This window comes from Dasypus novemcinctus, chromosome 12 (assembly GCF_030445035.2).
Source record: "Dasypus novemcinctus isolate mDasNov1 chromosome 12, mDasNov1.1.hap2, whole genome shotgun sequence".
Lineage (NCBI taxonomy): Eukaryota > Metazoa > Chordata > Mammalia > Cingulata > Dasypodidae > Dasypus > Dasypus novemcinctus.
Window position 1 is genome coordinate 97,518,934 of NC_080684.1, and position 23,606 is coordinate 97,542,539.

Below are 23,606 nucleotides of genomic sequence, written 5' to 3' on the forward strand. Positions count from 1 at the left end.
GAGAGAAACTCAACAGACCACCCAGCACACCCTAATTGCCCCGTTAGACTCAGAGTCTAACACTTTTCTTCCATTTAATCCCTCAAGCCACACTGGCCTTACTGTCCTGGAAAACTCCTGTGCTTGCTTCTGCCAGGTTATATCTTAGACCATTACATGTTACCTCTCCCAAAGCTGGGCTAATGGGAGCCAGGCTGGAATACACCTGGGATAAGAGGCCCACCTGGGAGCCTCATCTGCAGTTCCAAGGACAGTCCCTGGCCCAGGTGCCTGGAAGCAGCCTCTGCCCCATAATCCCACAGGACAGTTGGCACTTTCTCTGATGAAAATAGAGATGTGAGGAGTAGCGGGCTCTCTGAAGTGACTGGAAGCATGAGCTGAGGCTGGCATCCTGCCCCAATTCCCGTCTGGTAATCCTATGACTTTGTGCCTCAGTTTCCTGTGTATCATGTGGATGCCTTGAGCATTAAAGTGCATGAAAAGCAAAAACCACAGATCTTGCCACAGAAAGGCTCCAAAAACGTGGTTCTTTTATTTGCTCTGAAACTTGGGGAAGGAAAATGGGACCAGAGGGGCAGGAACTGGCAGTGGGGGAGGGGGAGCTGCTGGTTTTGGTGGGATTCAGGAAGACCGTGGGTGGGGTTCCGGCTGGGCCTTTTCTTCTGGCAGGTGCTGCCCACTCAGTCAAACTTCAGGGAGGAGATGCTGACCCCCCTCCACGCTCAGGTAGGGCAGCTGGCAGAGGCCCAGCCTGTTAGGGAAGCTGAACTGGTGGCCGCCTGGCAGCGTCACCTTGAATCCATCACTCTCAAAGGCCACAGTGACCTGCAGAGAGAAGGAAGGTGTCAGGGAGGTTGGGCTCCCCTTCACATCCCCGCCCCCCCTTCCCGTTTGACCTCACCGTGATCGCTGACCCTTGGACAAAACACAGATGATCTTCCCGAAGATCCTCGTCCCAGCTGCCTTCCCACAAGTTGCAGACGATGATGGACTCGTCGAAGCGAGCGTTGAAGTGCAGGCCCAGCCTCTCGGGCCCACCGCCCAGATTAATCTCAAAGCTGCAGGAGGGAGAGTAATAGGTGAAGTCAGGGGCCACCGCTGGGTAGAACAGCTTGGGGGCAGGGAGTCGGAGCTGGAAGAATCACTAAATAAATTTGTATTAATGAAGGTCTCAGCCCTAAAACAAGGGGGGTGATCGCCCCGAGACATTCATGATGAAAAGCTGATACGGGTCAGTCCCCAGAAATGCTGAAATCCCTCAGCTCACAGGCGCCCCCTGGAGGCGGAGCTCTGCCTCTGCTGGACTCTAGGGCAGGGGGGTGAACACCATCGGTCAGTGCCCCCTCGAGGTCGGCCCTGGTTTAACATGCATGACCAGGTGGACGTCGGGGCTGGTCAGTCTTTCCAGGTTGGGGCTTGCAAAGGAGGCCCCCGATCCACTGGGCGCCGGGCAGAGCTACAGGAACTTATCCTGCCCCTACAGTGGCTGCTGGGGCCAAGGAACAGAGACGTGGCACAGAGTGAATCGTGAGGGCCCAAATCCAGGCACGGAAGTGAAGGCACGTCCTACTGTGAGAGGAGCCAGCAGGGGTGTGGGGTGACAGGCTGCCAGGATGGGGAAAAGCCCGCTTGGCCCGAGGTCTGAGCACCGAGGCTGCCTCCTGCCCCCACCTGCTCCCTTCCCCCAACTCACCGATCAGCATCTTTGGCAACATTCCCATTGAACTGGAGGGTGGTCCCCAAACTCATGGCCATATTCATAATCTCAAATGTCTCCTGGGCAGTTAGGGCAGAGAGAGACGTTGTACTTGAGCCCCCTCAGAAGACCAGTCTCACGTGGGCCTGGGCCCTTCAGCACATGAAGCAGCTCCTGTCTCACCCTCCCCCTGCCCAGGTGTGGTCCCGAGCCCCAGAAGTGCTCCCCACCCCTGCTGGGGAGGGAACGTCCAGAGCGCTCCAACCAAGGCTTCCCGCACCCCTGTCCTGCCCTAACTGCTTCGCTCCCAGCCATCCCACAGGCTGCATCTGGGACTCAGTGAGGAAGACTCAGTTTACTCATCAGAAATTGGTAGACTGCAGCCTGCCAGCCTCGCAGTTCCCCTGAGCAGTACCCCAGAAGCAAGGTTTGATTAGTTTGGGCACCAAATTGTATTAGAAGAAAACAGACTGGACCTGAAAATCTACAAAATGCCACAAGTCACGTGTCTGAACGTGTCCCCTAAGTCCTTCTCAAACCTCATTTCCCTCGTCCTCCCACTGGCTCACTTCATCTAGTCATCCAAAAACAGTCACCGAGCCCTGCTGTGGGATGTTTGGAGACACTGAGGCTGACAGCAGCCTCCTTCCAGCTGGTGGGGATGACTCGAGATACTGTTGGCAAAGCACCGAGCAGAAGGCCCAGCAGGACTGACGGCCACTGAGGGCGGCCTCACCGTGATCCCTTGTCACTGTCCATTTGCTCCCCTGTTTCCGCAGGACGGGGTGGGGACTGGCTTTCTATGGAGCGGGAGCTTCCCAGGGCTGCGCTGGGGCCAAGGGAGGGTCTCCACGCAGGGGCTGCAGAGCCCCTTCCCCACTTGGAGAAAAGGCCCAGTTTTCACATCTGCAACTGGAGGCTGAGCAGTGATGACGTGGACCAGGCACCAAAGATTTAGAGTAATTTGTGGCAGAACTTTTACTTTTTTTAGGAGGTCTGATGGACAGAATTCAGGTCCTTGTATATGGAAGCAGGTGCTCAAATACTGAGCTACAACTGCTCCCCAATGAGAGTTGGTTTTTTCATTTGTTTGTTTCTGTTCCTTTGGTTTTAGGAGAGACCAGGGATGAACCCAGGACCTCCTAAATGGAAGCACATGCTCAACCCCTGAGCTACCTCTTTCCCTGCAGACCATTTTTAAAGTCTGGGATTTGGTCACTGACCAGCCCTATTCTCTGAGGAGCATAACTGAGAGCCCTGAAGCAGCTCCCTCAACAGGGGCTCCTCCCAATGCTTCAAGGCAATGGCTGCAGGAGGATGCCCCCCACCTTGCAAAGCCACCACCTTCCCGGGAAGGAGGCCTGGGAGCTGCTCCTTCGCACAGGGGTAGGAAGGCAGGATCTTGCCCAACTCCCCCAGAGTCAATGAGTGTGAGAAGGTCCGAAAGGGGAGATGATGGCAGGTGAGACAGTGCCTGAGAGCAGGGCTCTGGAGCTCAGGACTTCAAATTTGGGGTCAGGACTCTGCTGGGGGTGGTTCTTCTCTGTGCCCTGTGGGATCTTTGCGGCACCCCTGACCTCTACCCACTCGGTGCCAGCAGCCCCCCACCCTCACCCCTGCCAGGCTGTGCCAAACAAAAACCTCCCTCCAGCAGTGCCAGATATTTCCTGAGAGTAAAATCTGCCCAGGGCAGATTTACTGCCTTAGAGCAAGTGGGAGTGGGAGGCTGGAGGCGCAGCTCTCAGATCTGAGAGAAATCGCCAGGTCTCAGTGCTGGGAGGGGCAGCCTGGATGAAGCTCTCAGTCAGTCTCTTACTGCCAGACAAGGAACTGCACCGCCTGGAGATGCGGGTACCCAATGAGGGACCTTCCAAAGGGGCAGACATGACTGGAGGGACGGACAGCAGTGGCCTGTGCCTGCCACAGAGCAGCACCTGCCAAACCTAAGGAAGGGAGGCCTGGGAAGACCAGTCTCCCATCTCCTCCCAGGTTTTCCCTGCCCCACCCACCTAGCCCCTTCCTGCAAGACAATCTGGGTGCGGGTGGGAGAGTGAGAGCTGGAGCTATGTTGCCTCCTGGATGTTCCCTGGCTGAGAAAGATGACCCCGATCCCCCAGGATGGATGGGGCCGCTGCAGGTGCCTCTGCACAAATAGGGTGCCAGATCCTTAGTAGGGTGCAGGCCGGGCATCCTCTTTCCACTCACCAAATAGAGACTGCCACCTGGGGTGGGGCAGACAGAGCTGAGAGGGGTGGAAGTGCACGGAGTTGTGGGCAGGGCTGGGTGCCGGCAGTGGGGTTGACTCCCAGCTCTGCCATGACTGGCTGGGTGACTTGGGGTTACCCCTGCCCCTTTCTGGGTCTCACTCACCATCTGTGATAGAAGGGATTTGGGCTGGGTGGTCTCTGGAGAAGGAGGAAGATTGGAAAGCAAAGGGGACAGGTGGGTGAGGAGGGGAAAGGAGAAGGTCCCTGGACCCCAAGATGCTCCTTGGAGCAGGGCGGGGCATCCCCCCTTTCACACATGACCTCTCGGGTCTAAGCCTCAGGTGGCACTGATGATCCCATTCCACAGAAGGGAATTCCGAGGTCCAGAGAGGGGCTGTGACTTGATCAAGGGCACACAGCAAGCTCTGAAAAGGCCTGGTTTGGAATCAAAGAACCAGGAGCCTCCAAGAGCATCCACTCCACCCCTGCAGTGTAGATTCTCACCTTGGGCTATTCCACCCCTAGCGTCAGTGTCTGCCTTTTTAAAGGCTCAGTAGACTTCAGTTTTTAGGATCCTGATGTCATGATTCTTAGTGGTGAGGAAAGTGAGGCTGGAGAGGAAAAGAGATGGGCTCAGGCTCCAGCCGCTGGTGGGAGACCCCTGAAGCTGAAGGGCCATGGAGGTGACGGGTCCCTCGTCCTTGCTGTACAGTCGGAGAATCCAGTGCCCCAAGAGGAGAACCGATCTCTCCCCCAAAGCCCCCCACCCCCTGACCCGGGTGAGGGCATGGATGAGGGGAGGGAGGTGGGCAGTGGGGGCCGGGGACCTCACCGACATGGCAGCGGCTCCTGGGGCAGCGTCTCGGTCCTGCAGGCCAGTGCTCAGCTGTCTCTTCAAGTCCAAATTATAGTAAACCCTTATCCATTACCTCACCCAAGGCGGGGCTCTTCCTGTGAAAAGAGGCTTAGCTGGGAGCCTTGTTTGCAGTTCCAGGGAATAGAATTTGACCCAGGTGCCGGGAAGCAGCCTCTGCCCCATAATCCCACAGCACACTTGGCCCTTTCTCTGATGAAAAGAGAGATGTGAGGAGCAGCGGGCTCTCTGACGTGGTTGAAATCATGAGCTGGGCCTGGCATCCTGCCCCAGTTCCATCTGGCAAGCCTAGGACCTTGTGCCTCAATTTCCTCTGTATCATGAGGATGCCATGGGCATTACAGTGCATGAAAAGCAAAAACCACAGATCCTGCCTCAGAAAGCCTCCTTAAAGGTGTGTTCTTTCATTTACTCTGAATTTTGGGGAAGAAAAATGGGACCAGAGAGGCAGGAATTGGCAGTGGGGGATTGGGGGGCTGCCCGTCATGGCGTGAATCAGGAAGGCGTGGGTGGGGCTCTGGTAGGGTCTTTTATTCTGGCAGGTACTGCCCACTCAGTCAGACCTCAGGGAGGAGATGCTGACCCCCCTCCATGCTCAGGTAGGGCAGCTGGCTGTGCCCCAGCCTGTTAGGGAACATGAACTGGTGGCCATCTGGAGCGTCACCTTGAATCCGTCACTCTCAAGGGCGACACTGACCTGCAGAGAGAAGGAGGGTTTGGGGAGGGCTGGGCTCCCCTTGACATCCTCCCAGGTGCCCTGACACCCCGGCCTCACCGTGTTCTCTGACCCTGGGCAAAAGCACAGGTGATTTTCCTGATGCTCCTCCTCCCAGCTGCCATGCCAAGAGTCGTAGACAATGGTGCACTCACCGAAGCAAGGGTTGAAGTGCAGGCCCAGCTTCTCGGGCCCCTTCCCAGAATAACCGCAAAGCTGCAGGGGGAGGGTAATAGGTGAGGGTCAGGGGCCACCGCTGGGCACAACAGCTTAGGGGCAGGGAGTCGCAGCTGGAAGAGTCACTAAAGAAATGTTGTGTTAATCAAGGTCTCTGCCATAAAACAAGGGAGGTGACCATGTGGTCAGACCTGGCCCTGAGGGACCATGTTCCATTAGGAACATGGACCAAGCTGTTGACAGGAGGAGAACTGAAAACTTTAGGAGCTGAGGGTGCCTGTCTTGGTGATCTGAATTGTCTTCAGGTATCTGAAACCATTTGAGTTTCCTTAAGGTGGTGAGCTCCCCGTCACTGCACTTTTGTTTCAGAGCTGTGGGACCTCGGCAGGAGCACTCCAAGAGTCTGGGTTAGGAATCTGTGGTCCCTGGGAGAAAGAGCTTTCTGTTTCATGGGGAGCCTTCATTCAGAGGACTCAGCACCCCACACCCATGAGCACCCATGAGCACCCCACATTTCTGTAGCTTCAAGGGACCCAAGTAGGAGAAAAGAATGACTTTTCTCTGGCACCCTACCTGGGACATTCAGGACGAAAAGCTGATACGCGTCAGTACCCAGAAATGCTGAAATCCCTCAGCTCACAGGCGCCCCCTGGAGGCGGAGCTCTGCCTCTGCTGGGCTCTAGGGCAGGGGGGCGAACACCATCGGTCAGCGCCCCCTGGAGTTCGGCCCTGGTTTAACGTGCATGAACAGGTGGACATCGGGGCTGCTCAGTCTTTCTAGGTCGAGGCTTGCAGGGGAGGCCCCCAGTCCACTGGGCGCCGGGCAGAGCTCCAGGAGCTTCTCCTGCCCCTACAGTGGCTGCTTGGGCCAAGGAACGGAGATGTGACACAACGTGAATTCTGAGGTCCCCAAACCCAGGCACAGAGGTGAAGACACGTCCTACCGCGAGAGGAGCCAGCAGGGGTGTGGGGTGACAGGCTGCCAGGATGTGGAAAAGGCCGCTTGGCCCGAGGTCTGACCACCAACGTTGCCTCCTGCCCCCACCTGCTCCCCTTCCACCAACTCACCAATCAGCATCTTTGGCAACTTTCCCCTTGAACTTGAGTGTTGTCCCCAATCATGGCCATATTCGTAATCTCAAATGTCTCCTGGGCAGTTAGGGCAGAGAGAGACGTTTTACTTGAGGTCCTCAGAAGACCGATCCCACGTGGGCCTGGGACCTTCAGCACATGAAGCAGCTCCTGTCTCACCGTCCCCCTTACCAGGTGGGGTCCCGAGCCCAGGAAGTGCTCCCCACCCCTGCTGGGGAGGGAACGTCCAGAGCGCTCCAACCAAGGCCTCCCGCACCCCTGTCCTGCCCTAACTGCTTCGCTCCCAGCCTCCCCCACAGGCTGCATCTGGGGGCTCAGTGGGGAAGACTCAGTTTACTCATCAGAAATGGGTAGACTGCAGCCTACCGGCCTTGCGGTTCCCCTGAGCAGAACCCCAGAAGCAAGATTTGGTTAGTTTGAACACCAAACTGTACCAGCAGCAAAAAGCCTGGACCAGAAAATCTACAACATGCTGCAAGTCACGTGTCTGAACGTTTCCCTCTAAGTCCCTCTCAAACCTCACTTCCCTCGTCCTCCCACTGGCTCACTTCATCTAGTCATCCAAAAACAGTCGCCGAGCCCCTGCTATGGAACGTTTGGAGACACCGAGGCTGGGAGCAGCCGCCTTCCAGCTGGTGGGAACGACTCAAGATACTGTTGGCAAAGCCCCGAGCAGAGGGCCCAGCAGGACTAATGGCCACTGCGGGTGGCCTCACCGTGATTTCTTGTCACTGTCCATTTGCTCCCCTGTTTCCGCAGGACGGGGCGGGGACCGGCTTTCTATGGAGCGGGAGCTTCCCAGGGCTGTGCTGGGGCCAAAGGAGGGTCTCCACGCAGGGGCTGCAGAGCCCCTTTCCCACTTGGAGAAAAGGCCCATTTTTCACACACATCTGCAATTGGAGCCTCAGCAGTGATGATGTTGAGCAGGCTCCAAAGATTTGTCATTTCTTGCAGAATTTCTTTTTTTTTTTTTTTGAGTAGGTACTGGAGATAGAACTCAGGACCTGGTACATAGAAGCAGGTGCTCAAATACTGAGCTACATCTGCACCCCAATGGGGGTTCAATTTTCCATTTTTTTGATTTTGTTTATTTCGTTTTAGGAGGGACCAGGGATGAACCCAGGACCTCTTAAATTGGAAACACATGCGCAACCTCTGAGCTACATCCAGTCCCCGGGAGATTATTTTAAAGTCTGGGATTTCTGTTCAGTGACCGGCCCTGTTCTCTGAGGAGCATAAGCTGAGAGCCCTGAAGCAGCTCCCTGGACAGGGGCTCCTCCCAGTGCTTCAAGGACAGTGGCCGCAGGAGGATGCCCCCACACCACCACCACCCCAAGCCGCCACCTTCCCTGAAGGACTGCGAGCTGCTCCTTCGCACAGGGGTAGGACGGCAGGATGTTGCCCGACTTCCCAGAGGCAACAAATGTGAGAAGGTCAGAAAGAGGCGATGGTGGCAGGTGAGACAGGTGCTTGAGAGCAGGGCTCTGGAGCTCAGGACTTCCCACTGGGGGCCTCAGGATTCTTTGCTGAGTGTGGAGTCTCCTCTGTGCCCTGGGGGATCTTTACGGCGCCCCTGGCCTCTACCCACTTGGTGCCAGCAGCACCCCCCACCCATGCCCCTCAGGCTGTGCCAACGAAAACCTCGCTCCAGCAGTGCCAAGGTCCCCTGGGTTTAAAATCTGCCCAGGGCAGATTTACTGCCTTAGAGCAAGTGGGATTGGGAGGCTGGAGGCGCAGCTCCCAGATCCTAGAGAAATCGCCAGGTCTCAGTGCTGGGAGGGGCCGCCTGGATGAAGCTCTCGGTCAGTCTCTTACTGCCAGACAAGGAACTGCACCGCCTGGAGATGCGGGTACCCAATGAGGGTGATGACGGGATGGAAGGATAGAAGCGGTCACAGAAGAACACACAGTGAATGGACACAGGGAGCAGACAATGGGGGTGGAGCAGGTAAAAGGGAGAGAAGTAAATAAAAAATAAATCTTAAAGGAAAAAAAGCTCAGTAGACTGTAATTATTAGTATCATGACATCATTATTCTTACTGGTGAGGAAAGTGAGGCTGGAGAGGGAAAGAGACGGGCTTGGGCTCCGCCCGCAGGGGGGCGGCAGGGGAGGGGAGAAGCTGGAAGCTGAAGGGCCGTGGAGGTGACGGGCGCCTCATTCTTGCTGTACAGTCGGGGAATCCAGGGCCCCAAGAGGAGCAGTGATGCTCTCCCCCAAAGCCCCCCACTCCCAGACCCAGGCGAGTGTGTGGATGAGGGGAGGGAGGTGGACAGTGTGGCCCGGGGACCTCACTGACATGACAGCGGCTCCTGGGGCAGCCTCCTCGGTCCTGCAGGCCAGTGCTAGCGTACTGCCCTGCGGGCCATTGTCTATTACCTCGCCCAGGGCTTGGCTCACGGGCAGCCAGGCTGGAACACACCTGGGATAAGAGGCCCAGCTGGGAGCCTCATCTGCAGTTCCAGGGAACAGCCCTGACCCAGGTGCCTGGAAGCAGCCCCTGCCCCATAATCCCACAGGACAGTTGGCACTTTCCCTGGTGAAAAGGGAGAGCCAAGATGAGGGGCAGATTCTGGAGAGGATGGGAGCATGAGCTGGCCCTGCATCCTGCCCCAGTTCCATACCTGGTCATCCTAGGACCATGTGCCTCAGTTTCCTCTGTATCATGAGGATGCCCTAAGCATTAAAGTGCATGGAAAGGAAAAACCACAGATCCTGCCACAGAAAGGCTCCATAAAGGGGTGTTCTTTTATTTGCTCTGAAACTTGGGGAAGGAAAGTAGGACCAGAGGAGCAGGAACTGGGAGTGGGGGAGTGGGGACTGCCGCTCCTGGCGTGACTCAGGAGGACGTGGGTGGGTTCTGGCTGGGACTTTTTCTCTGGCAGGTGCTGCCCACTCAGTCAAACTTCAGGGAGGTGATGCTGACCCCCCTCCACGCTCAGGTAGGGCAGCTGGCAGAGGCCCAGCCTGTTAGGGAAGCTGATCTGGTGCCCGTCTGGCAGCATCACCTTGAATCCGTCACTATCAAAGGCCACTGTGACCTGCAGAGAGAAGGAAGGTGTCAGGGAGGCTGGGCTCTCCTTGGCATCCTCCCAGGCCCCTTCCCCTTTGACCTCACCATGATCTCTGACCCTTGGGAAAAGCGCAGATGATCTACCACAACCTCCTTCCCCCATTCGCCATCAAACGAGTTGAGGACAATGGTGGACTGGTCGAAGCGAGGGTTGAAGTGCAGGCCCACCTTCTTGGGCCCTGCACCCAGATTAATCGCAAAGCTGCAGGGGGAGGGAAATAGGTGAGGGTCAGGGGCCACCGCTGCGTAGAACGGCCTGGGGGCAGGGAGTCGTGGCTGGAAGAGTCACTAAAGACAAGTGGTCTTAATCAAGGTCTCTGCACAAAAACAAGGTGGTGATCCTCTGAGACATTCATAATGAAAGGCTGACAGGGGTCAGTCCCCAGAAATGCTGAACTCCCTCAGCTCACAGGCGCCCCCTGGAGGCGGAGCTCTGCCTCTGCTGGGCTCTAGGGCAGGGGGGGGAACACCATCGCTCAGCGCCCCCTGGAGGTCGGCCCTGCTTTAACGTGCATGGACAGGTGGACGTCGGGGCTGGTCAGTCTTTCCAGGTCGGGGCTTGCAGGGGAGGTCCCCGAGCCACTGGGGGCCGGGCAGGGCTCCAGGAGCTTCTCCTCCTGCCCCTACAATGGCTGCTGGGGCCAAGGAACAGAGACGTGGCACAGTGTGAATTCTAACGGCCCCAAACCCAGGTGCAGAGGTGAAGGCACGTCCTACCGGGAGAGGACCCAGCAGGGGTGTGGGGTAATAGGCTGCCAGGATGTGGAAAAGCCCGCTTGGCCCGAGGTCTGGGCACCGAGGCTACCCTCCTGCCCCCCACTTGCTCCCCTTCCCCCAACTCACCGATTAATGTATTTGGCAATCTTGCCCTTAATCATCAGGGTTGTCCCCAACGTCATGGCCTTATCCGCAGCCGCATATGTCTCCTGGGCAGTTAGGGCAGAGAGAGACGTTGTACTTGAGGCCCCTCAGAAGACCAATCCCACGTGGGCCTGGGCCCTTCAGCACATGAAGCAGCTCCTGTCTCACCCTCCCCCTGCCCAGTGGGGTCCGAGCCCAGGAAGTGCTCCCCACACCTGCTGGGGAGGGAACGTCCAGAGCGCTCCAACTAAGGCCTCCCCGACCCCTCTCCTGCCCTAACTGCTTCGCTCCCAGCCACCCCCACAGGCTGCATCTGGGGGCTCAGTGGGGAAGACTCAGTTTACCCATCCAGAAATGGGTACACTGCAGCCTGCCAAACTCGCAGTTCCCCTGAGAAGAACCCCAGAAGAAAGGTTTGATTTGTTTAGAAACAAACTGTACCAGCAGAAAACAGACTGGACCTGAAAATATACAAAATGCCACAAGTCACGTGTCTGAACGTGTCCCCCTAAGTCCCTCTCCAGAACTCACTTCCCTCATCCTCCCACTGGCTCACTTCATCTAGTCATCCAAAAACAGTGGCCGAGTCCCTGCTGTGGGACGTTTGGAGACATTGAGGCTGGGAGCAGCCTCCTTCAAGCTGGTGGGGACGACTTGAGATACTGTTGGCAAAGCCCCAAGCAGAGGGCCCAGCAGGACTGACAGCCACTGCGGGCGGCCTAACCATGATCCCTTGTCACTGTGCATTTGCTCCCTGTTCCCGCAAGACGGGGCGGGGACTGGCTCTCTGTGGAGCGGGAGCTTCCCAGGGCTGCACTGGGGCCAAGGGAGGGTCTCCACGCAGGGGCTGCAGAGCCCCTTCCCCACTTGGAGAAAAGGCCCATTGTTCACATCTGCAACTGGAGCCTGAGCAGTGATGGTTTTGAGCAGGCTGCAAAGATTCACAGTAATTTGTGGCAGAATTTTTTTTTTTTTAATTTTAGGTGGAACTGGAGATAGAACCCAGGACCTGGTACTTGGACGCAGGCATTCAAATACTGACCTACATCTGCTCCCCAGTGAGGGTTGGTTTTTTTCATTTGTTTGTTTGGACTGAACCCAGGGAAGCAGGCTGTCAACCCCTGAGCTACATCTGGTCCATGCAAACCATTTTTAAAGTCTGGGATTTCTGTTCAGTGACCAGCCCTATTCTCTGAGGGACATAACCTGAGAGCCCTGAAGCAGCTCCCTGGACAGGGGCTCCTCCCAGTGCTTCAAGAACAGTAGCCGCAGGAGTATTATCCCTGCCCCCCAAAGCCACCACCTTCCCAGGAAGGAGGACTGGGAGCTGCTCCTTCCCACAGGGGTAGGACGGCAGGATGTTGCCCGCCTCCCCCAGAGGCAACAAGAGTGAGAAGGTCAAGAAAGAGGCGATGGTGGCAGATGAGACAGGTGCCTGAGAGTAGGGCTCTGGAGCTCAGTACCCCACTCCAGGTACCAAGCCATAGTAGTCAGAGTTCTCTAGGGAAACAGAATCAACAAGAGATATCTGTCAATAATATGCGATTCTGTAAGAATCTCATGCAGCCGTGGGGATGCACAAGTCCAGGTTGCACAGGCAGGCTGCGACCAGGGGCTGCAGTGAAAGTCCAAGGAAGGTTCATCACAAGTTCTGGGAGATGTTGGCTGTCTAAAGACGAGCTAGGAAATTCTCTCCAAACGTGGGAATCCCTTCCCCTTTGAAGGAATTCAACTCATTAGGTTAAGCTTCACTCTTGCCGATGGCCAGCTTCCTGATTAATGTAACTACAACCAGCTGTCTGTGATTTACCACTGCAGGAAAGTCACTGGAGACGAAGTCCATAAATGCCCTTGTGTTACACTTAGCCCAGTGCTTGCTTGACCAATGCCTGGCTTAGACACATTTACCTGGGCGCGTTGACACGACAGCCTAACCATCACAGTCCAGCCATTTTCAACTTCGCAACCATACACGTTACCTTAAACCATACTTAGTCCCTAAGTAAACACAATAACAGACATGCATATATATATATATATATTTCCACATAACAATGTTCAACTCTCCTGAGTACACCTGGAAGTGCATTAATTCCACAGAGAAGAGGGTACAAGTTCTTGGGTAATATTCACTCTCAAACTTGACATCCTCAAATATTATGAAATGAAACAGACACAACTTGGTATATCATAAGGGGAAAGTTGAGGAAGAAGACAAAGAAATTCGTTTTGTGTACATAAATCATCATGACCATAATGAAACAAGGAAGAAAGATTCACGACCATCATAGCACATTGGGGGCCTCAGGACTCTGCTGGGAGTGGTGAGTCTCCTCTGTGCCCTGGGGGATCTTTACAGCGCCCCTGGCCTCTACCCACTGGGTGCCAGCAGCCCCCCACCCACACGCGCCAGGCTGTGCCAACAAAAACCTCCCTCCAGCAGTGCCAGATATTTCCTGAGAGTAAAATCTGCCCAGGGCAGATTACTGCCTTAGAGCAAGTGGGAGTGGGAGGCTGGAGGCGCAGCTCTCAGATGTGAGAGAAATCGCCAGGTCTCAGTGCTGGGAGGGGCAGCCTGGATGAGGCTCTCAGTCAGTCTCTTACTGCCAGACAAGGAACTGCACCGCCTGGAGATGCGGGTACCCAATGAGGGTGATGACGGGACCTTCCAAAGGGGCAGAAATGACTGGAGGGACGGACAGCAGTGGCCTGTGCCTGACACACAGCAGCACCTACCCCGCCTAAGATCGGGTGGCCTGGGTAGATCTGTGTCCCGAATCCTCCCAGTGCTTTACCTGCCCCACCCACACCCTCTTCCTCTGGCGAAAAGGGAGAGTCATGAGGAGGGATGGGCGATCTGGAAAACGTTGGGAGTATGGGCCGAGATTTACATCCTGCCCCAGTTCTCCACCTGGTCATCCTATGGCTTTATGCCTCAGTTTCCTCTGTATCATGAGGATGCCCTGAGCATTAAACTGCATGAAAAGCAAAAACCGGGAAGCGGACTTGGCCCGGTGGTTAGGGCGCCCGTCTACCACATGGGAGGTCCACGGTTCAAACCCAGGGCCTCCTTACCCGTGTGCAGCTGGCTCACACGCCGTGCTGATGCACACAAGGAATGCCCTGCCACGCAGGGGTGACCCCCACGTAGGGGAGCCCCACGCACAGGGAGTGCGCCCCATAAGGAGAGCCGCCCAGCATGAAAGAAAGTGTAGCCTGCCTAAGAATTGCGCCACACACACGGAGAGAGAACACAACAAGATGACTGAGCAAAAAGAAACGAAGATTCCCGTGCCGCTGACAACAACAGAAGCGGACAAATAGACACAGACAAATACACACAGAGAACAGACAACTGGAGTGAGGGAGGTTGGGGGGAAGGGGAGAGAAATAAATAAATAAATAAATAAATAAATAAATCTTTTAAAAAAGAAAAGAAAAGAAAAAAAGGAAAAGCAAAAACCACAGATGCTGCCAAAGAAAGGCTCCGTAAAGGCGGGTTCTTTTATTTGCTCTGAAACTTGGGGAAGGAAAAGTGGGACCAGAGGGGCCGGAGTGGGAGTGGGGGAGTGGGGGCTGCCACTCCTGGCGTGACTCAGGAGGACGTGGGTGGGGTGCTGGCTGGGACTTTTCCTCTGGCAGGTGCTGCCCACTCAGTCAAACTTCAGGGAGGAGATGCTGACCCCCCTCCACACTCAGGTAGGGCATCTGGGAGAGGCCCAGCCTGTTAGGGAAGCTGATCTGGTGCCCGTCTGGCAGCGTCACCTTGAATCCGTCACTATCAAAGGTCATTACGACCTGCAGAGAGAAGCAGGGTGGCAGTGAGACTGGGCTCTCCTTGGCATCTTCTCCTTTGACCTCACCATGATCTCTGACCCTTGGGCAAAGCCCAGATGATCTACCACAAGCTCCTTCCCCCATCCTCCGTCAAACGAGTTGAGGACAATGGAGGACTGGTCGTAGCGAGGGTTGAAGTGCAGGCCCAGCTTCTCGGGCCCTTCACCCAGATTAATCGCAAAGCTGCAGGGGGAGGGAAATAGGTGAGGGTCAGGGGCCACTGCTGCATAGAATGGCCTGGGGGCAGGGAGTCGTGGCTGGAAGAGTCACTGAAGACAAGTGGTCTTAATCAAGGTGTCTGCCCTAAAACCTGGTGGTGATCCTCTGAGACATTCATAATGAAAGGCTGACAGGGGTCAGTCCCCAGAAATGCTGAAATCCCTCAGCTCACAGGCGACCCCTGGAGGCGGAGCTCGGCTTCTGCTGGGCTCTAGGGCAGGGGGGCGAACAAGGTCGGGGCTTGCAGGGGAGGCCCCGATACACTGGGCACCGGGCAGACCTCCAGGAGCTTCTCCTCCTGCCCCTACAGTGGCTGCTGGGGCCAAGGAACGGAGACGTGGCACAGCGTGAATACTGAGGGCCCCAATCCCGGGTGCAGAGGTGAAGGCACGTCCTACCACGAGAGGAGCCAGCAGGGGTGTGGGGTGACAGGCTGCCAGGATGTGGAAAGGGCCGCTTGAACCGAGGTTTGGGCACTGAGGCTGCCCCCTGCCCCCACCTGCTCCCTTCCCCCAAATCACCGATCAGCATGTTTGGCAACTTTCACCTTGACCTTGAGGGTTGTCCCCAACTTCTTGGCCATACTCATAATCTCAAATGTCTCCTGGGCAGTTAGGGCAGAGAGGGACATTTTACTTGAGCCCCCTCAGAAGACCGATCCCACGTGGGCCTGGGCCCTTCAGCACATGAAGCAGCTCCTGTCTCACCCTCCCCCTGCCCAGGTGGGGTCCCGAGACCGGGAAGTGCTCCCCACACCTGCTGGGGAGGGAACGTCCAGAGCGCTCCAACCAAGGCTTCCCCTCACCCCTGTCCTGCCCTAACCGCTTTGCTCCCACCCACCCCCACAGGCTGCATCTGGGTCTCAGTGGGGAAGACTCAGTTTAACCAACCAGAAATAGGTAGACTGCAGCCTGCCTGCCTCACAGTTCCCCTGAGTAGAACCCCAGGAGCAAGGTTTGATTAGTTTGGGCACCAAACTGCACCAGCAGAAAACAGACTGGACCTGAAAATCTACAAAATGCCACAAGTCACGTGTCTGAATGTGTCCCCTAAGTCCCTCTCCAAACCTCACTTCCCTCATCTTCCCACTGGCTCACTTCATCTAGTCATCCAAAAACAGTTTCTGAGCCCCTGCTGTGGGGCATTTGGAGACACTGAGGCTGGGAGCAGCCTCCCGCAAGCTGGTGGGGACGACTCGAGATACTGTTGGCAAAGCCCCGAGCAGGGGACCCAGCAGGACTGACGGCCACTGCGGGCGGCCTCACCATCAACCATTGTCACTGTGCATTTGCTCCCTGTTCCCGCAGGACGGGGCGGGGACTGGCTTTCTATGGAGCGGGAGCTTCCCAGGGCTGCGCTGGGGCCAAGGGAGGGTCTCCACCAGGGCTGCAGAGCCCCTTCCCCACTTGGAGAGAAGGCCCATTGTTCACATCTGCAACTGGAGGCTGAGCAGAGATGATGATGAGCAGGCTCCAAAGATTCAGAGTAACTTGTGGCAGAATTTTTTTATTTTTTATTTTTATTTTAGGTAGTACTAGAGATAGAACCCAGGACCTGGTGCTTGGACTCAGGTGCTCAAATACTGAGCTATATCTGGTCCCTGCAGACCATTTTTAAATTCTGGGATTTCTGTTCAGTGACCAGGCCTATTCTCTGAGGAGCATAACCTGAGAGCCCTGAAGCAGCTCCCTGGAAAGGGCCCCTCCCAGTGCTTCAAGGATAGGGGCCGCAGGAGGATGCCCCCACACCCCACGAAGCCACCACCTTACCGGGAAGGAGGACTGGGAGCTGCTCCTTCGCACAGGGGTAGGACGGCAGGATGTTGCCCGACTCCCCCAGAGGCAACAAGTGTGAGAAGGTCAGAAAGAGGAGATGGTGGCAGGTGAGACAGGTGCCTGAGAGAAGGGCTGTGGAGCTCAGTATCCCACTCCAGGTACCAAGCCCTATTAGCCAGAGTTCTCTAGGGAAACAGAATCAATAAGAGATATCTGTCAATAATATGCGATTCTGTAAGAGTCTCTCACGCAGCCGTGGGGATGCACAAGTCCAGGTTGCGCAGGCAGGCTGCGACCAGGGGCTGCAGTGAAAGTCCAAGAAGGGTTCATTACAAGTTCTGGCTGTCCAAAGACTAGCTGGGAAATTCTCTCCAAGTGCGGGAATCACTTCCCCTTTTATGGCATTCAACTGATTGGGTTAAGCGTCACTCATTGCTGATGGCAATCTCCCTGACTGATGTAATCATTTATCTGTGATTTACCACTGCAGTAAAGTCATTGGAGACTAAGTCCATAAATGCCCTTGTATTACACTTAGCCCAGTGCTTGCTTGACCAATTCCTTGCTTAGACACATTTACCTGGGCGAGTTGACACAAAAGCCTACCCATCACAGTCCAGCCATTTTCAACTTGGCAACCATACACGTTACCTTAAACCATACTTAGTCTCTAAGTAAACACAATAACAGACATGCATATATATATATATATATATATATATATATCTGCCTGACGATGTTCAACTCTATAGCGTATACCAGAAACAAATTAATTTCATACAGAAGAGGGTGCAAGGTCTTGGGTAATATTCAGTGTGAATCTTGATAACCTCAAATATTAGTACATGAAACGGTACAACTTGTTATATGATAAGGGGAGGGTTTGAGGAAGAAGACGAAGAAATTCGTTATGTGCGCATAAACAGTCATCAGCAAAATGAAACAAGGAAGAAAGATTCATGGCCATCATAGCACACTGGGGGCCTCAGGACTCTTTGCTGGGGGTGGGGTCTGCTCTGTGCCCTGTGGAGTCTTTAAGCGCCCCTGGCCTCTACCCACTCGGTGCCAGCAGCCCTCCCCACCCAACCCCCGCCAGGATGTGTGAACCAAAAACCTTGCTCCAGCATTGCCAGGTGTCCCCTGGGACTAAAATCTGCCCAGGTCGATTTACTGCCTTAGAGCAAGTGGGATTGGGAGGCTGGAGGCGCAGCTCTCAGATCTTAGAGAAATCGCCAGGTCTCAGTGCTGGGAGGGGCAGCCTGGATGAAGCTCTCTCGGTCAGTCTCTTACTGCCAGACAAGGAACTGCACCGCCTGGAAATGTGGTTATCCAATGAGGGTGATGACGGGACCTTCCAAAGGGGCAGACATGACCGGAGGGACGGACAGCAGTGGCCTGTGCCTGCCACAGTGCAGCAACTGCCAAACCTAAGGAAGGGCGGCCTGGGAAGACCAGTCGCCGGTCTCCTCCCAGGGTTTTGCCTGCCCCGCCCACCAAGCCCCTTCCTGCAAGACAATCTGGGGGGATGGGACAGCAACAGCTGGTGCTGGGTGCCTCCCGGGGTTTCCTGGCTGAGATAGAGGAACCCGAGCCCCCAGGATGGGGGGAGCTGAAGCAGGTGCTTCTGCAAGAATAGCGTGTCTGATCCTTTGGAGGGTGCAAGCCGGGCATCCTCTTTCCACTCAACAAATAGAGACTGCGGCCTGGGGTGGGGCAGGCAGAGTTGAGAGGGTGGAAATGCACAGAGCTGCAGGCTGGGCTGGGTGCAGGCACTGGGGTCTACTCCCAGCTTTACCATGACTGGCTGGGTGACCTGGGGTTACCCCTGCCCCTTTCTGGGTCTCACTCAGCATCTGTGATAGAAGGGATTTGGTCTGGGTGGTCTCTGGGGAAGGGGGAAGAGTGGAAACTAAAGGAGACAGGTGGGTGTAGAGGAGAAAAGGAGAAGTCCCTGGATCCTAAGGTCCTCCTTGGGGAGTGAGGGGGCATCACCTCATTCACACATGGCCCTCTCGAGTCTAAGCCTCAGGGTGGCACTGATGATCCCATTTCTCAGATGGGAATCTGAGGTCCAGAGGGGCTGTCACTTACCCAAGGCCACACAGCAAACTCTGGCAAGGCCTGGTTTAGAATCAAAGAACCAGGAGCCCCCTAGAGCATCCACTCTGCCCCCTTTGTTTAGATTGTCACCGAGGGCTATTCCACCCCTGTGCATCACTTTCTGACTTTTTAAAACGCTTAGTAAACTTTAGTTGTTATTATCACGATGTCATTATTCTCACTGCTGAGGAAAGTGAGGCTGGAGAGGGAAAGAGACAGGCTCAGGCCCCGGGTGCAGGTGGGAGGCAGGGGAGGGGAGAACCCTGAAGCTGAAGGGCCACGGTGGTGACGGGTGCCTCATCCTTGCTGTACAGTCGGGGAATCCAGGGCCCCAAGAGGAGCAGCGATGCTCTCCCCCAAAGCCTCCCACCCCCTGACCCAGGCGATGGCATGGATGAGGAGAGGGAAGTGGGCAGTGTGGCCCGGGGATCTCACCGACATGGCAGCGGCTCCTGGGGCAGCGTCCTCGGTGCTGCAGGCCGGTGCTGGGGTGCTGCCCTCGGGGCCATTGTCTATTACCTTGCCCAGGGCTCGGCTCATGGGCAGCCAGGCTGGAACACACCTGGGATAAGAGGCCCAGCTGGGAGCCTCATCTGCAGATCCAGGGAACAGCCCTGACCAGGTGCCTGGAAGCAGCCTCTGCCCCATGATCCCACAGGACATTTGGCACTTTCTCTGGGAAAAGCGAGAGCCCTGAGGAGGAGCAGACTCTGAAGAGGTTGGGGGCATGAGCTGGGCCTGCATCCTGCCCCAGTTCCCATCTGGTAATCCTGGTACCTTGTGCCTCAGTTTCCTCTGTATCATGAGGATGCCCTGAGCATTAAAGTGCATGAAAAGGAAAAACCACAGATGCTGCCACAGAAAGGCTCCGTAAAGGCGGGTTCTTTTATTTGCTCTGAAACTTGGGGAAGGAAAGTGGGACCAGAGGGGCAGGAACTGGGAGTGGGGGAGTGGGGGAGTGGGGGCTGCCACTCCTGGCGTGACTCAGGAGGACGTGGGTGGGGTGCTGGCTGGGGCTTTTCTTCTGTCGGGTGCTGCCCACTCAGTCAAACTTCAGGGAGGTGATGCTGAAGCCATCCGACACGGCCAGGTAGGACACCTGGGAGAGGCCCAGCCTGTTAGGGAAGGTGATCTGGTACAAGTCTGGCAGCGTCACCTTGAATCCGTCAATATCAAAGGTCATTATGAGCTGCAGAGAGAAGGAAGGTGTCAGGGAGGCTGGGCTCTCTTTGTCATCCTCCCAGGACCCTTCTCCTTTGACCTCACCGTGATCTCTGACCCTCGGTTAAAGTTCAGATGATCTACCTCAACCTCCTTCCCCCATTCGCCATCAAACGAGTTGAGGACAATGACGGACTGGTCGAAGCGAGGGTTGAAGTGCAGGCCCACCTTCTTGGGCCCTTCACCCAGATCAATCGCAAAACTGCAGGGGGAGGGAAATAGGTGAGGGTCAGGGGCCACCGCTGCATAGAATGGCCTGGGGGCAGGGAGTCATGGCTGGAAGAGTCACTAAAGACAAGTGGTCTTAATCAAGGTCTGCCCTAAAAGAAGGTGGTGATCCTCCGAGACATTCACAATGAAAGGCTGACAGGGGTCAGTCCCCAGAAATGCTGAAATCCCTCAGCTCACAGGCGCCCCCTGGAGGCGGAGCTCTGCCTCTGCTGGGCTCTAGGGCAGGGCGGCAAACACCATTGGTCAGCGCCCCCTGGAGGTCGGCCCTGGTTTAACGTGCATGAATGGGGGACACAGGGGCTCCTCAGTCTATCCAGGTCGGGGCTTGCAGGGAGGCCCCCGAGCCACTGGGTGCCGGGCAGAGCTCCAGTAGCTTGTCCTCCTGTTCCTACCGTGTCTGCTGGGGCCAAGGAAAGGAAACATGGCACAGCATGAATTCTGAGGGCCCCAAACCCAGGTGCAGAGGTGAAGGCACGTCCTACCGCGAGAGGAGCCAGCAGGGGTGTGGGGTGACAGGCTGCCAGGTTGTGGAAAAGGCCGCTTGGCCCGAGGTCTGAGCACCGAGGCTGCCCCCCTTCGCCCAACTCACCGATTAATATATTTGGCAATTTTGCCCTTGATCATCAGGGTTGTCCCCAACTTCCCGGCCTTATCCGCAGCCGCATATGTCTCCTGGGCAGTTAGGGCAGAGAGAGACGTTGTACTTGAGCCCCCTCAGAAGACCAATCCCACGAGGGCCTGGGCCCTTCAGCATATGAAGCAGCTCCTGTCTCACCGTCCCCCTGCCCAGTGGGGTCCCAAGCCCAGGAAGTGCTCCCCACACCTGCTGGGGAGGGAACGTCCAGAGCGCTCCAACTAAGGCCTCCCTGCACCCCTGTCCTGCCCTAACTGCTTCGCTCCCAGCCACACCCACAGGCTGCATCTTGGGGCTCACTGTCCATTTACGCCCCTGTTTCTGCAGGACGGGGCGGGGACGGGCTTTCTATGGAGCGGGAGCTTCCCAGGGCTGCGCTGCGGCCAAGGGAGGGTCTCCACGCAGGGCTGCATAGCCCCTTCCCCACTTGGAGAGAAGGCCCATTGTTCACATCCGCAACTGGAGGCTGAACAGTGATTATATAGACCAGGCACCAAAGATTTAGAGTACTTAGAGGCAGAAATTTTCCTTGTCTTAGGAAGTCCGAGGGAGGAACCAGGACTTGGTACATGGAAGCAGGTGCTCAAATACTGAGCTACGTCTGCTCCCCAATGAGAGTTAGTTTTTTCATTTGTTTCTTTTCGATTGTTTGGTTTTAAGAGGTACCAGGGATGAAACCAGGACCTCCTAAAAGGAAGCACGTGCTCAACCCCTGAGCTACATCCTTCCCCGCAGACCATTTTTAAAGTCTGGGATTTCTGTTCAGTGACCAGCCCTGTTCTCTGAGGAGCATAACCTGAGAGCCCTGAAGCAGCTCCCTGGACAGGGGCTCCTCTCAGTGCTTCAAGGAGAGTGGACGCAGGGGGATGCCCCCCACCCCCCAAAGCCACCACCTTCCCAGGAAGGAGGACTGGGAGCTGCTCCTTCGCACAGGGGTGGGACGGCAGGACGTTGCCCGCCTCCCCCAGAGGCAACAAGTGTGAGAAGGTCAGAAAGAGGCGATGGTGGCAGGGAGACAGGTGCCTGAGAGCAGGGCTCTGGAGCTCAGGACTGCACATTAGGGGTCAAGACTGTTTGTTGGGGGTGGGAGGCTGCTCTGTGCCCTGTGGGATCTTTAGGGCGCCCCTGGCCTCTACCCACTCGGTGCCAGCAGCCACCCCCTCACCAGGCACTGCCAACTAAAAACCTCGCTCCAGCAGTGCCACTTGTCCCCTGGGACTAAAATCGGCACAAGGCGATTTACTGCCTTAGAGCAAGTGGGATTGGGAGGCTGGAGGCGCAGCTCCCAGATCCTAGAGAAATCGCCAGGTCTCAGTGCTGGGAGGGGCAGCCTCTATGAAGCTCTCGGTCAGTCTCTTAGTGCCAGACAAGGAACTACACCGCCTGGAGATGCGGTTACCCAATGAGGGTGATGACGGACCTCCAAAGGGGCAGACATGAGCGGAGGGACAAAAAAGTGGCCTGTGCCTGCCACAGAGCATTGCCTGCCCCGCCTAAGGCCCAGTGGCCTGGAAAGACCAGTCTGCCGTGTAATCCCAGTGCTTTGCCTGCCCCGAACCCCTTCCCAAGAAAATCTGGGTGGGGGTGGGAGAGCGAGAACTGGGGTGCCTCCTGGGGTTGCCTGCCTTAGAATGATGTTCCGAGCCCCCAGGATGGGTGGGGCTGCTGCAGGTGCGTCTGTACAAATAGGGTGTCAGAGCCTTTGGAGGGTGCAGGCCGAGCATCCTCTCTCTACTCAACAGAGACTGCGGCCTGGGGTGGGGCAGGCAGAGCTTGGCGGGGGGGCGGTGGAAGTGCACAGAGCTGTGGGCTGGGCTAGGTGCAGGCAGTGGGGTCGACTCCCAGCTCTGCCATGACTGGCTGGGTGACCTGGGGTTACCCCTGCCCCTTTCTGGGTCTCACTCACCATCTGTGATAGAAGGGATTTGGGCTGGGTGGTCTCTGGAGAAGGAAGAAGAGAAGAAAGCAAAGGGGACAGGTAGGTGAAGAGGGGAAAGGAGAAGGTCCCTGGATCCCACGGTCCTCCTTGCGGGCGAGAGGTCATCACCCCATTCACACATGGCCCTCTCGAGTCTAAGCCTCAGGGTGGCACTGATGATCCCATGCCACAGATGGCAATCTGAGGTCCAGAGGGGGGCTGTGACTTGTCCAAGGCCACACAGCAACCTCTGGCAGGGCCTGGTTTGAAATCAAAGAACCAAGAGCCTCCAAGAGCATCCACTCCACCCCTGCAGTGTAGATTCTCACTTGGGCTATTCCACCCCTAGCAACAGCGACTGCCTTTTTAAAAGCGCAGTAGACTTCAGTTTTTAGGATCCTGACGTCATGATTCTTACTGGTGAGGAAAATGAGGCTGGAGAGAGAAAGAGATGGGCTCAGGCTCCGGCCATAGGCGGGAGACCCCCGAAGCTGAAGGGCCGTGGAGGTGACGGGTGCCTCGTCCTTGCCATACAGTCGGGGCATCCAGGGCCCCAAGAGGAGCAGCGATGCTCTCCTCCAAAGCCTCCCACCCCCTGTCCCGGGCAAGGGCGTGGATGAGGGGAGGGAGGTGGGCAGGGGGGGCCGGGGACCTCACCGACATGGCAGCGGCTCCTGGGGCAGCGTCCTCGGTCCTGAAGGCCAGTGCTTGGGTGTCAATTCATGGTCCAGCTTGTATCTTAGAGCATTATTTATTACCTCACCAAAGGCAGGGATACACCATTATCTATCACCTCACCCAAGGCAGGGCCGAGCAGAGGACTTATCGGCATCTCCAGGAAGGAGCCTCTGCCCATTAATCACAGAAGACAGTTGGCACTTTCTCTGGTGAAAAGCGAGAGCCGAGAGCAGGGGTGGGCGCTCTGGAGAGGCTGGGAGCATGGGCTGGGCCTGGCATCCTGCCCCAGTTCCCCACCT

The 23,606-nt window shown here is 56.3% G+C and overlaps 3 protein-coding genes across 3 annotated transcripts; all 3 read right to left on the reverse strand.

Moving 5' to 3' along the window:
- Window positions 1–520: 520 nt before the first annotated feature.
- Window positions 521–10,732, reverse strand: LOC101440498 (32 kDa beta-galactoside-binding lectin-like). The gene is made up of 8 exons (XM_004451621.3): window positions 10,677–10,732; window positions 9,879–10,035; window positions 9,687–9,801; window positions 9,056–9,171; window positions 5,553–5,708; window positions 1,694–1,776; window positions 902–1,058; window positions 521–825 (listed from the first exon to the last, which is right to left on the reverse strand). Exons 1-8 carry the CDS (start codon window positions 10,730–10,732, stop codon window positions 685–687), a joined length of 981 nt encoding a protein of 326 aa, XP_004451678.2. The 3' UTR covers window positions 521–684.
- Window positions 10,733–14,351: 3,619 nt separating this feature from the next.
- Window positions 14,352–15,339, reverse strand: LOC101439217 (galectin-2-like). Its single transcript, XM_023586886.2, has 3 exons — window positions 15,272–15,339; window positions 14,558–14,714; window positions 14,352–14,492 (listed from the first exon to the last, which is right to left on the reverse strand). The coding sequence occupies exons 1-3, from the start codon at window positions 15,337–15,339 to the stop codon at window positions 14,352–14,354; spliced, it is 366 nt and encodes a 121-aa protein (XP_023442654.2).
- A 4,152-nt stretch (window positions 15,340–19,491) lies between these two features.
- Window positions 19,492–23,374, reverse strand: LOC101432791 (galectin-2-like). Its single transcript, XM_004451608.4, has 4 exons — window positions 23,287–23,374; window positions 20,667–20,749; window positions 19,892–20,048; window positions 19,492–19,814 (listed from the first exon to the last, which is right to left on the reverse strand). The coding sequence occupies exons 1-4, from the start codon at window positions 23,290–23,292 to the stop codon at window positions 19,668–19,670; spliced, it is 393 nt and encodes a 130-aa protein (XP_004451665.1). The 5' UTR covers window positions 23,293–23,374; the 3' UTR covers window positions 19,492–19,667.
- Window positions 23,375–23,606: the final 232 nt, after the last annotated feature.

Excerpts from the sequence above, each read along its gene's own strand:
- LOC101440498 (XM_004451621.3), bottom strand. The coding sequence starts at position 10,732 with ATGACGTTGGGGACAACCCTGATGATTAAGGGCAAGATTGCCAAATAC. Across the intron at positions 9,172-9,686 it reads CTACCTGAGCGTGGAGGGGG|CCTGGCTGCCCGTGAGCCAA; the intron begins GTCAGCATCACC and ends GGTGTGTTCCAG. Across the intron at positions 5,709-9,055 it reads CAGGAGCCGCTGTCATGTCA|CTTTGCGGTTATTCTGGGAA; the intron begins GTGAGGTCCCCG and ends CTCCCCCTGCAG.
- LOC101439217 (XM_023586886.2), bottom strand. The coding sequence starts at position 15,339 with ATGAGTATGGCCAAGAAGTTGGGGACAACCCTCAAGGTCAAGGTGAAA. Across the intron at positions 14,715-15,271 it reads GTTGCCAAACATGCTGATCG|CTTTGCGATTAATCTGGGTG; the intron begins GTGATTTGGGGG and ends CTCCCCCTGCAG. Across the intron at positions 14,493-14,557 it reads CCCAAGGGTCAGAGATCATG|GTCGTAATGACCTTTGATAG; the intron begins GTGAGGTCAAAG and ends TTCTCTCTGCAG.
- LOC101432791 (XM_004451608.4), bottom strand. Across the intron at positions 20,049-20,666 it reads ATTGCCAAATATATTAATCG|TTTTGCGATTGATCTGGGTG; the intron begins GTGAGTTGGGCG and ends CTCCCCCTGCAG. Across the intron at positions 19,815-19,891 it reads ACCGAGGGTCAGAGATCACG|CTCATAATGACCTTTGATAT; the intron begins GTGAGGTCAAAG and ends TTCTCTCTGCAG.